The sequence below is a fragment of the Scyliorhinus torazame genome, chromosome 22 (assembly GCF_047496885.1).
Source record: "Scyliorhinus torazame isolate Kashiwa2021f chromosome 22, sScyTor2.1, whole genome shotgun sequence".
NCBI classification, from domain to species: Eukaryota; Metazoa; Chordata; class Chondrichthyes; order Carcharhiniformes; family Scyliorhinidae; genus Scyliorhinus; species Scyliorhinus torazame.
The window spans coordinates 38,735,224-38,747,915 of NC_092728.1; the positions used below are offsets into that span (position 1 = coordinate 38,735,224).

Here is a 12,692-nt window from a genome sequence, read left to right on the forward strand (position 1 = left end):
GTCAAACGTGTTGTAAGAATTCAGTCTTTACTTACAAAAATATCAAGATGCTAGTACGACTTGACTTCAGACACCATCAGCAATTATATACAAGTAGACACAAGCTCCTCGTGACGAGACTGAAACTCGTGCAAGCCAGCGATCCCGATATTCAGTTGCGCATGCTCACAAATGCTAAAGACATCCATAAACATAACCAAATAGGAAGATGTTTAGTATAGCATTTTACAACAACTTTCTGAAATGTGGCTGGTCAAATTCTCCAATAGTCGCCCTTTGATCTTCGAAAATGTATCAGTCCAGTTTACAAATAACATCTGACAGCAGTGGAAGGGTTAAAGTGCCAGGAATCTGAACACGGGGATGCTTGCCTTTTAGTCCATGGCAGCCAATAAACAGAGTGATTCCTCTTTAATATTGGATGAAAGCAGAGTCATGTATCGTTGACACAATGATATATAATGTTCGGGAGTTGTGATAAACACTGCCGTAGATCACTGTGCCTTGGGACTATAGCCATTCAAATCCAGTGCTAATAATAGCCACTGCCTTTGTTTCCATCTCTCAGCAAGCACAGAAAAACAGGCTCATTATTCTACCTGCTGAAAGAGGAATCCTTTTCAATGCCAAGGACCATGTTGTCATTTCACGATTTATATTTCAGTTTTCACGAAGGGAAAATGAAGGCGCACTGATATTGGTTATTGTACAGTTCAATGTTAAAATTTCCAGAATCAGCAACTAACAATATTTCACTTATTTTATCCTAACGGTTAATCTTCATGCTTCTTGACTTAAATGCTGATGAATTGGGCCCAGATATTGGTGAGGTTATCGGACACATTGTGTCAGTGAGGTCATCCCGGACATTGTGTCAGTGAGGTCATCGCACACATTGTGTCAGTGAGGTCACCCCGGACATTGTGTCAGTAAGGTCGTGTCACACGTTGTGTCAGTGAGGTCATCCCGGACATTGTGTCAGTGAGGTCATCCCGGACATTGTGTCAGTGAGGTCATCTCGTACATTGTGTCAGTGAGGTCACCCCGGACGTTGTGTCAGTGAGGTCACCCCGGTCATTGTGTCAGTGAGATCACCCCAAACATTGTGTAAGTGAGATCATCTCGTACATTGTGTCAGTGAGGTCACCCCGGACATTGTGTCGGTGAGGTCACCCCGGACTTTGTGTCAGTGAGGTCACCCCGGACATTGTGTCAGTGAGGTCACCCCGGACATTGTGTCAGTGAGGTCACCCCGGACATTGTGTCAGCGTGGTCATCCTGGACATTGTGTCAGTGAGGTCACCCCGGAAATTGTGTCAGTGAGGTCACCCCGGACATTGTGTCCATGAGGTCATCTCACACATTTTGTCAGTGAGGTCACCCTGGACATTGTGTCAGTGAGGTCACCCCGGACATTGTGTCAATGAGGTTACCCTGGACATTGTGTCAGTGAGGTCACCCCAGACATTGTGTCAGTGAGGTCCTCTCACACATTGTGTCAGTGAGGTCCTCTCACACATTGTGTCAGTGAGGTCATCTCACACATTGTGTCAGTGAGGTCACCCCGGACATTGTGTCAGTGAGGTCAACCCGGACATTGTGTCAGTGAGGTCACCCCGGACATTGTGTCAGTGAGGTCACCCCGGACATTGTGTCAGTGAGGTCACGCCGGACATTGTGTCAGTGAGGTCACCCCGGACATTGTGTCAGTGAGGTCACCTCGGACATTGTGTCAGCGAGGCCATGTCACGCATTGACAGTGAGTTTATCACAGACATTGTGTCAGTGAGGTCATCGCACACATTGTGTCAGTGAGGTCACCCCGGACATTGTGGCAGTAAGGTCATCTCACACATTGTGTCAGTGAGGTCACCTCGGACGTTGTGTCAGTGAGGCCATGTCAGACATTGTGTCAATGCGGTCATCTCACACATTGTGACAGTGAGGTCACCCCGGACGTTGTGTCAGTGAGGTCATGTCACACATTGTGTCAGTGAGGTCATCCCGGACATTGTGTCAGTGAGGTCATGTCACACATTGTGTCAGTGAGGTCATCCCGGACATTGTGTCAGTGAGGTCACCCCGGACATTGTGTCAGTGAGGTCATGTCACACATTGTGTCAGTGAGGTTATCACAGACGTTGTGTCAGTGAGGTCACCCCGGACATTGTGTCAGTGAGCTCACCCCGGACATTGTGTCAGTGAGGTCATGTCACACATTGTGTCAGTGAGGTTATCACAGACGTTGTGTCAGTGAGGTCATCCCGGACATTGTGTCAGTGAGGTCATCCCGGACATTGTGTCAGTGAAGTCATCTCGTACATTGTGTCAGTGAGGTCACCCCGGACATTGTGTCAGTGAGGTCACCCCGGACATTGTGTCAGTGAGGTCATCCCGGACATTGTGTCAGCGTGGTCACCCCGGACATTGTGTCAGTGAGGTCACCCCGGACGTTGTGTCAGTGAGGTCACCCCGGACGTTGTGTCAGTGAGGTCACCCCGGACATTGTGTCAGTGAGATCACCCCAAACATTGTGTAAGTGAGATCATCTTGTACACTGTGTCAGTGAGGTCACCCCGGACATTGTGTCAGTGAGGTCACCCCGGACATTGTGTCAGTGAGGTCACCCCGGACATTGTGTCAGTGAGGTCACCCCGGTCATTGTGTCAGTGAGATCACCCCAAACATTGTGTAAGTGAGATCATCTTGTACACTGTGTCAGTGAGGTCACCCCGGACATTGTGTCGGTGAGGTCACCCCGGACTTTGTGTCAGTGAGGTCACCCCGGACATTGTGTCAGTGAGGTCACCCCGGACATTGTGTCAGTGAGGTCACCCCGGACATTGTGTCAGTGAGGTCACCCCGGACATTGTGTCAGTGAGGTCACCCCGGACATTGTGTCAGTGAGGTCACCCCGGACATTGTGTCAGTGAGGTCACCCCGGACATTGTGTCAATGAGGTCATCTCACACATTTTGTCAGTGAGGTCACCCTGGACATTGTGTCAGTGAGGTCACCCTGGACATTGTGTCAGTGAGGTCACCCCAGACATTGTGTCAGTGAGGTCCTCTCACACATTGTGTCAGTGAGGTCCTCTCACACATTGTGTCAATGAGGTCATCTCACACATTTTGTCAGCGAGGTCACCCTGGACATTGTGTCAGTGAGGTCACCCCGGACATTGTGTCAGTGAGGTCAACCCGGACATTGTGTCAGTGAGGTCACCCCGGACATTGTGTCAGTGAGGTCACCCCGGACATTGTGTCAGTGAGGTCACGCCGGACATTGTGTCAGTGAGGTCACCCCGGACATTGTGTCAGTGAGGTCATCTCACACATTGTGTCAGTGAGGTCACCCCGGACATTGTGTCAGTGAGGTCACCCCGGACATTGTGTCAGTGAGGTCACCCCGGACATTGTGTCAGTGAGGTCACCCCGGACATTGTGTCAGTGAGGTCACCCCGGACATTGTGTCAGTGAGGTCACCCCGGACATTGTGTCAGTGAGGTCACCACGGACATTGTGTCAGTGAGGTCACCCCGGACATTGTGTCAGTGATGTCATCCCGGACATTGTGTCGGTGAGGTCACCCCGGACATTGTGTCAGTTAGGTCATCTCACAAATTGTGTCAGTGAGGTCATCTCACACATTGGGATGGGGTCCCAGCACCGATCCCTGTGGTACCCCACTAGTTACTGCCTGCCAATTTGGAAAGGACCCATTAATCCCTACACTTTGTTTCCTATCTGCCAACCAGTTTTCTATCCACCTCAATACATTTCCCCCACAAGTAGGCTTACATTAACACGACAATGAAATTACTGTGAAAATTCCTTAGTCGCCACATTCCAGCACCTGTTCGGGTACACAGAGGGAGACTTCAGAATGTCCAAACCACGTAACAAGCATGTCTTTCAGGACTTATGGGAGGAAACCGGAGAACTCGGAGGAAACCACGCAGACACGGGGAGAACGTGCAGGCTCCGCACAGACAGTGCGGAGACAGTGACCCAGGCCGGTACCCAGGGTCCCGTGTTCGATTCCCGGCTTGGGACGTGGAATTTCCGAGTACTCTGGATCTTTGGATTACTAGTCCAGTAAGAGTCACTGACACAATGTCCGGTGACCTCCCTCTTACAATGTGCAGGATGACCTCACTGCCGCAATGTGAGACATGACCTCACTGACACAATGTCTGTGATATTTGACACAATTGTGTCAGTGAGGTCATCTCACACATTGTGTCAGTGAGGTCACCCCGGACATTGTGTCAGTGAGGTCACCCCGGACATTGTGTCAGTGAGGTCACCCCGGACATTGTGTCAGTGAGGTCATCCCGGACATTGTGGCAGTGAGGTCACCTGACACATTGTGTCGGTGAGGTCATCCCGGACATTGTGTCGGTGAGGTCATCCCGGACATTGTGTCGGTGAGGTCATCCCGGACATTGTGTCGGTGAGGTCAGCCCGGACATTGTGTCGGTGAGGTCATCCCGGACATTGTGTCAGTGAGGTCATCTCACACATTGTGTCAGTGAGGTAAGCCCGGACATTGTGTCAGTGACTCTTACTGGACTAGTAATCCAAAGATCCAGAGTACTCTGAGGTTCCACGTCCCAAGCCGGGAATCGAACACGGAGAACGTATATAAATGCGGAATACAGGGTTAACGGTAGAGTTCTTGGCAATGTGGAGGAGCAGAGAGATCTTGGGGTCTATGTTCATACATCTTTGAAAGTTGCCACTCAAGTGGATAGAGCTGTGAAGAAGGCCTATGGTGTGCTCGCGTTCATTAACAGAGGGATTGAATTTAAGAGCCGTGAGGTGATGATGCAGCTGTACAAAACTTTGGTAAGGCCACATTTGGAGTACTGTGTACAGTTCTGGTCGCCTCATTTTAGGAAGGATGTGGAAGCTTTGGAAAAGGTGCAAAGAAGATTTACCAGGATGTTGCCTGGAATGGAGAGTAGGTCTTACGAGGAGAGGTTGAGGGTGCTAGGCCTTTTCTCCTTAGAACGGAGAAGGATGAGGGGCGACTTGATAGAGGTTTATAAGATGATCAGGGGAATAGATAGAGTAGACAGTCAGAGACTTTTTCCCCGGTGGAACAAACCATTACAAGGGGACATAAATTTAAGGTGGAAGATATAGGAGGGATATCAGAGGTAGGTTCTTTACCCAGAGAGTAGTGGGGGCATGGAATGCACTGCCTGTGGAAGTAGTTGAGTCGGAAACAGTAGGGACCTTCAAGCAGCTATTGGATAGGTACATGGATTACGGTAAAATGATATAGTGTAGATTTATTTGTTCTTAAGGGCAGCACGGTAGCATTGTGGATAGCACAATGCTTCACAGCTCCAGGGTCCCAGGTTCGATTCCGGCTTGGGTCACTGTCTGTGCGGAGTCTGCACGTCCTCCCCGTGTCTGCGTGGGTTTCCTCCAGGTGCTCCGGTTTCCTCCCACAGTCCAAAGATGTGCAGGTTAGGTGAATTGGCCAATGATAAATTGCCCTTGATGTCCAAAATTGCCCTTGGTGTTGGGTGGAGGTGTTGAGTTTGGGTAGGGTGCTCTTTCCAGGAGCCGGTGCAGACTCAAAGGGCCGAATGGCCTCCTTCTGCACTGTAAATTCAATGATAATCTATGATTAATCTAGGACAAAGGTTCGGCACAACATCGTGGGCCGAAGGGCCTGTTCTGAGCTGTATTTTCTATGTTCTATGTTCTATGAACCTGGGTACCGGCCTGGATCACTGTCTGTGCGGAGTCTGCACGTCCTCCCCGTGTCTGCGTGGTTTCCTCCGAGTTCTCCGGTTTCCTCCCATAAGTCCTGAAAGACATGCTTGTTAGGTGGTTTGGACATTCTGAAGTCTCCCTCAGTGTACCCGAACAGGTGCTGGAATGTGGCGACTAAGGAATTTTCACAGTAATTTCATTGTCATGTTGATGTAAGCCTACTTGTGGGGGAAATGTATTCAGGAGGATAGAAAACTGGTTGGCAGAGAGGAAACAAAGAGTAGGGATTAATGGGTCCTTTTCAAATTGGCAGGCAGTAACTAGTGTGGTACCACAGGGATCGGTGCTGGGACCCCAGCTATTCACAATATATATTAATGATTTGGATGAGGGAACAAAATGTAACATCTCAAAGTTTGCAGATGATACCAAGTTAGGTGGGAGGGTGAATTGTGACCTGGATGCAGGGATTCTCCAGCATCACCTGGACAGGTTGGGCGAGTGGGCAAACCGATGGCAGATGCAGTATCATTTGGATAATTGTGAAGTTATTCACTTTGGAAGCAAAAACAGGAAGGCAGATTACTACCTGGATGGTTGTAAATTGGGAGAGGGGAGTGTGCAGCGGGACCTGGGTGTCCTTGTGCACCAGTCACTGAAGGTAAGCATGCAGGTGCAGCAGGCAGTAAAGAAGGCTAATGGTATGTTGGCCTTCATTGCAAGAGGTTTCGAGTATCAGGGATGTGTTGCTGCAATTGTACAGGGCCTTGGTGAGGCCACACTTGGAGTATTGTGTGCAGTTTTGGTCTCCTTCTCTGAGGAAGGATGTTCTTGCTCTCGAGGGAGTGCAGCGAAGGTTTACCAGACTGATTCCAGGGATGGCGGGACTGTCATATGAGGAGAGATTGACTGGGTTGGGATTGTTCTCGCTGGAGTTCAGAAGAATGAGGGGGATCTCAGAGAGACTTATAAAATTCTAACAGGACTAGACAGGGTAGATGCAGGGAAGATGTTACCAATGATGGGTGTGTCCAGAACCAGGGCTCACAGTCTGAGGATTCAGGTAAACCATTTCGGACAGAGATAAGGAGACATTTCTTCACACAAAGAGTGTTGAACCTGTGGAATTCATTACCACAGGAAGTAGTTGATGCTAAAACTTTGAATATATTCAAGAGGTGGCTGGATATAGCACTTGGGGAGAATGGGATCAAAGGCTATGGGGAGAAAGCAGGATTAGGCTATTGAGTTGGATGATCAGCCATGATAGTGATTAATGGTGGAGCAGGCTCGAAGGGCCAAAAGGCCGCCTCCTGCTCGTATCTTCTATGTATCTATGCATGTACCCATAAAGATTATTATTCAGATCCCGCCACTGCAGATGGTGAAATTTGAATTCCATAAACGTCTGAAATTAATGTCTAGCGATGACCATGAAAACATTGTCGATTGCCATAAAAACCCATCTGGTTTGCTATTGTCCTTTAGGGAAGGAAATCTGCCATCCTTACCTGGTCTGGCCTGTATGTGACTGCAGACCCACAGCAATGTGGTTGACACGCAACTGCCCCCTCAAGGCCAATTAGAGCAGCCTGTGATGCCCACATCCCATGAAAGAATTTTTAAAAAAAATCCCAGACAATGAGTCAGGGAGATCGTCCCGTTCTGCTCCTGGCCGTGTCATTGTCCACAGTTAGGAGAGGCACCTTTCAAAACTACAGGACCTCTAAAATTTTGATTGAGCCAATAAAGTGTTTTGTTGAATTGCAGTCACTGTTGTAATGTCGGAACTCTAACCACCAATCACTCACAGAGAATCTGTGGCCAAGTCACCTTCTGCCAAGAGAGATTTTATGTTCACTTGGGAATGATTGGGTTTGGTGTCTCATCAGATAAACACACGCTCAACAGTGCAACATTTCCTCAGTGCTACATTGGAGTGGCTGGATTTTGTGTTAAGGCCCTAGAATGTGATGTGGGCATTGTTCCTGCCATTTACTGAGAGGGTGGGCTCAGGCAAAAAAAACATGTCCTCGTGTCCTGGAGTGGGATTTGAACCCCCAACCTTTTGACCTGGAGGCAAGAGTGCCACCCACCGATGCACAGGGTGTTGTATATGGTCTTCCATGATATTGATTTAGTTCTATTTGTTCACGGATATATAAGTACGGAGGGTTCATGTTGCTTTCAGTGAGGCGTTGGGAATTTTTTGGTTGATTGGTATAGGGTTATAGGCCAGTATAGCTCCATGCAAAATCAAAACATTGAGGAAACCAACCACTAATAAGAGGTTGTTGAACTGGATTGCAGATGTGGAACCACGAGGGGAGGTGTGAACACTTGACCAGCACTATAAGGCAGTCGCTTACACCAACTCTCAAATATTGCAGTCTTCCCCTGTCAGATGAGGAAGACAAGACTTTGTTCCTGTGTTTACTGTAACCTGATCTGAAAGCTCAGGTTCCCTGTGCTCTATTATTTTATGCAGGGCATACATCTCATTGGTTTGAGAAGGTTGAATGAATACGAGCATGTAAGCAATAGGTTAGTTCAGCCCATTCCTTATAGCCTAACGTTTACAGACTGAGCTTCCCTGTGTCTGAGCCTAGGTGTCTTACTAATACTGCGGTTCAAAAATATTTTCAAAATCAGTTTATACTTTCATAGCTTTGAGATATTTGCATTGTTGTTTAATTATGGTGTCTCTCACTGTGGTTACAAGAGTAAAACATCCTACCCTCAGTTACTTTCACAGGTAATGAACCGAGAACCGATTAACCACAGCCTGGCCTTTATTGGAGAGGGCAAGACTGAGGGAGGTGAGGATTCCCAGGGTTGAAGTGCTGGGAGGAATGAGTTCGAGTTGGAAATGATGCAATGAGACTTGCGTTCCCCAGAGTGAGGGTGAAGAATGTGTACAATAAAGGATTTGAAGCTTGGTAAAAGAAGGGAAAAAAGATCAGGCGAGCATTAAAATGGTATTGATTGGATAGAATTGAGAAAGGTTTCAATGGGATCCCCTATCAAACGATGAGCCTTTCCTTAAATTTGTGTTTGTGAATGTGAGATATCTGCCCATAACAATTAATTCTGGCAGTTGATGGTTGAATTGACTTGTGATTGTACCTGAAAAGGGAGTCATGTTTTCCGGAATGTTCACTGGCTGTCTTCTTCCGACAGCGAGAGACGTTACTGAGGCAGCTGGAGACCAATCAACTTGATATCGATGCCACGTTGGAGGAACTCTCTGTACAACATGAAACTGAGGAGCAGAACTATGATCTGTGAGTGTTCCTTAACATCAAACAATGGGCAAGCCATAACAGTAGGAGTTTAAAAGCTCAGGTTTCTTTCCATCATATGTCACTGGGTTTATTACATTTTTAGCTGCATGTATTCTGCAATGTGCTATTTTTCATGTGATTTCTACCTCCTGTGATAATACAGGAACTTATTACTGGAGTCAAATGATTCAGGGAACCTAAGACCGTGCTATTGAAGAAAGTACTTTGATTAGTAAATTGCCCTTCAGATTATAAGGGCTCTTCCAGAACTCCTCACATTTGATTTTGAAAGTTATTCACTGTTACCATGTGGACAGACATTGGTATTGCACAAATCAAGGCCCCATAAACAAAAGAGATAATTGAGCGCATAATGTGTTTCAGTGATGATGTTATTTGAGGGATAAATATTCACAAATTACCAAATAGAGCTCCCATTCTCTTCAGATAGTGTTGTGGGATCTTTCACTTTAACCTGAGGGGACAAACAGGAACTCAGTTGAACATTTCATCTGCGAGATGGCCCCTTCTATAATGCATCACCCACTCGCTCACTACCGCACTATCGCATCGGCCTACTGGGCCTTGAAGCAGCAGCAATCTGGGTTGAACGAGAGTGTTGACACTGAACCAAGCAGACACTATGACAGCCAAAGTTAATTTGTTGCTAGGCTTTGACACCTTGGGATCCAATTTAATTGGTCAAACCACAGCTGTCTCCAGAAAAGATCGATTGAATTTGAGTGGATGGAGGGTGTTCACAAGACCATGCCATTAAAAACTGCTGCAATTGAACCAGTTCCCATGTCATCTCATTTATCAGAGGGGAAGAAATAGAACCTGATCCCGGAGTCAGTCGTGGGATCAATCAGATGTTGATCCTGTAATGTTGTGGGCACCATCAGAGGCTGTTCCAGAATATTGTTGCGTCAATGAGAGACTGATCCTGCAATGTCGTGGGATTAGTCAGAGGCTGATGAAATGAGAGGCTGATCCTGGAATGTTACGGGATCATTCAGAGGCTGATCCTGAAATGTTGTGGGATGAATCGGTGGGTAATCCCAGAATCTTGGGAACAATCAGTGGCTGATTCTGAATGTTGTGGAATCAATCAGGTTGATCCCGGAATGTTACACGGGATCAGGTGTGAACTGGCAAAATGGATACAGAACTGGCTAGGTCATAGAAGGCAGAGAGTAGCAATGGAAGGGTGCTTTTCTGATTGGAGGCTGTGACTAGTGGTGTTCCGCAGGGTTCGGTTCAATGCTGGGACCTTTGCTGTTCGTAGTATATATAAATGATTTGGAGGAAAATGTGACTGGTCTGATTAGAAAGTTTGCAGACGACACAAAGGTTGGCGGAATTGCGGATAGCGATGAGGACTGTCAGAGGATACAACAGGATTTAGATCGTTTGGAGGCTTGGGCGGAGAGATGGCAGATGGAGTTTAATCCGGACAAATGTGAGGTAATGCATTTTGGAAGGTCTAATGCAGGTAGGGAATATACAGTGAATGGTAGAACCCTCAAGAGTATTGAAAGTCAGAGAGATCTAGGTGTACAGGTCCACAGGACACTGAAAGGGGCAACACAGGTGGAAAAGGTAGTCAAGAAGGCATACGGCATGCTTGCCTTCATTGGCCGGGGCATTGAGTATAAGAATTGGCAAGTCATGTTGCAGCTGTATAGAACCTTAGTTAGGCCACACTTGGAGTATGGTGTTCAATTCTGGTCGCCACACTGGCAGCAGGATGTAGAGGCTTTAGAGAGGGTGCAGAAGAGAGTTACCAGGATGTTGCCTGGTATGGGGGGGCATTAGCTATGAGGAGCGGTTGAATAAACTCGGTTTGTTCTCATTGGTTTGGTTAACTACGGTTTGTTCCCGTAACAGCTTCCCCGAACAGGCGCCGGAATGTGGCGACTAGGGGCTTTTCACAGTAATTTCATTTGAAGCCTACTTGAGACAATAAGCGATTTTCATTTCATTTTCACTGGAACGACGGAGGTTGAGGGGCGACCTGATAGAGGTCTACAAAATTATGAGAGGCATAGACAGAGTGGATAGTCAGAGGCTTTTTCCGAGGATAGAGGGGTCAATTACTTGGGGGCATAGGTTTAAGGTGAGAGGGGCAAGGTTTAGAGTAGATGTACGAGGCAAGTTTTTTACACAGAGGGTAGTGGGTGCCTGGAACTCGCTGCCGGAGGAGGTGGTGGAAGCAGGGACGATAGTGACATTTAAGGGGCATCTTGACAAATATATGAATAGGATGGGAATAGAGCGATACGGACCCAGGAAGTGTAGAAGATTTTAGTTTAGACGGGCAGCATGGTCGGCGCAGACTTGAAGGGCCTAAGGGCCTGTTTCTGTGCTGTACTTTTCTTTATCCTTTGTTCCGGGATCAATCAGAAGCTGATCCCGGATTGTTGCAGGATCAATCAGAAGCTTATCCCGGATTGTTGCGGGATCAATCAGAAGCTGATCTCGGATTGTTGCGGGATCAATCAGACGCTGATCCCAGATTTTTGCGGGATCAATCAGAAGCTGATCTCGGATTGTTGCGGGATCAATCAGACGCTGATCCCAGATTTTTGCGGGATCAATCAGAAGCTGATCCCAAAATGTTATGAGAACAATCAGAATCTGATCCTGAAAAGTTGGATCAAACAGAGTCTGATCCCAGGAACAACCAAAATCCGATCCTAGAGTGTGTTGTGGGATCAATCGGAGGCCGATCCCGGAATGTTGTTGTAACAATCAGAGGCTGATCAAGAATGTTGTGGGAACAATCGGAGGCTGATCCCGGATGTCCAGGCAACAATCAAAAGCTGCTCCCAGAGTGTGCCATGGGAACAATTGGAGGCTTATCCAGAATGTTACGGGATCAGTCAGAGGCCGATTCCGGAACGTCATTTGATCAATCAAAGGCTGATCTCGGAATGTTGAGGAATCAATCAGAGGCTGATCCCGGAATGTGGAGGAATCAATCAGAGGCTGATCCCGGAATGTGTCATGGGATCAATCATAAACTGATTTCGGAATGGCATTGGATTAACTAGGCTCTGATCCTGGAATGTCGTTGGGTCAAATGACGTGTGGTGGGAATAATCAGAGGTTGATCCAGAGTGTGTGGTGGGATTCCCTGTAATACCCACCCTAGCCTCGTCCCTTCTCTAATACCCTTCCTCAGCCCCTCTCCCTTTTCCTCCTTGAAGATGTTCCTTAAAACCTAAATCTTTACCAAGCTCTTGGCCACCTGACCTAATGTCTCCCAATTTGACCTAGATACACCAGTGCAGCACCTTGGCATGTTTTGGTCGGTTAAGTATAAATTATTGCTGTTTGAAAGTCTGGCTCCCAACCCTCGAATTCAGTAGACCTCCCGACAGGAATGCTGGCTGTGACGGCGAGCGACTGAACAACCTAAGATCAGCTTCTGTGAACAGGTTCGGAGCTCAGTTATGCGTGTACATTCTAAATGGTGATAAATATTGTTAGTGATGTGGATTATTTGCAGAGAATGGATCGCTCCAGATGAGTGTTGTCCAATAGGAACTGTCACTGGCCAGTCACAAGTCTGTCTGAAAGTCACATGCAACCATTTTAGTAGAAAATGCCTTGGAAGCAACATGTATTCACATGTTATATTTACATAATAAGTATCTGCCACCATGCAGTA

At 47.3% G+C, this 12,692-nt stretch overlaps 1 protein-coding gene across 2 annotated transcripts in view; it reads left to right on the forward strand.

Moving 5' to 3' along the window:
* The window catches only part of LOC140399018 (rab-like protein 6), a 202,136-nt gene that overhangs the window by 115,720 nt on the left and 73,724 nt on the right, over positions 1 to 12,692 (forward strand). For both annotated transcript variants that reach the window (XM_072488074.1, XM_072488073.1), the window contains exon 8: positions 8,913 to 9,016. In XM_072488074.1, the coding sequence (XP_072344175.1) occupies positions 8,913 to 9,016 (104 nt within the window). The remainder of the gene's footprint in view (positions 1 to 8,912; positions 9,017 to 12,692) is intronic.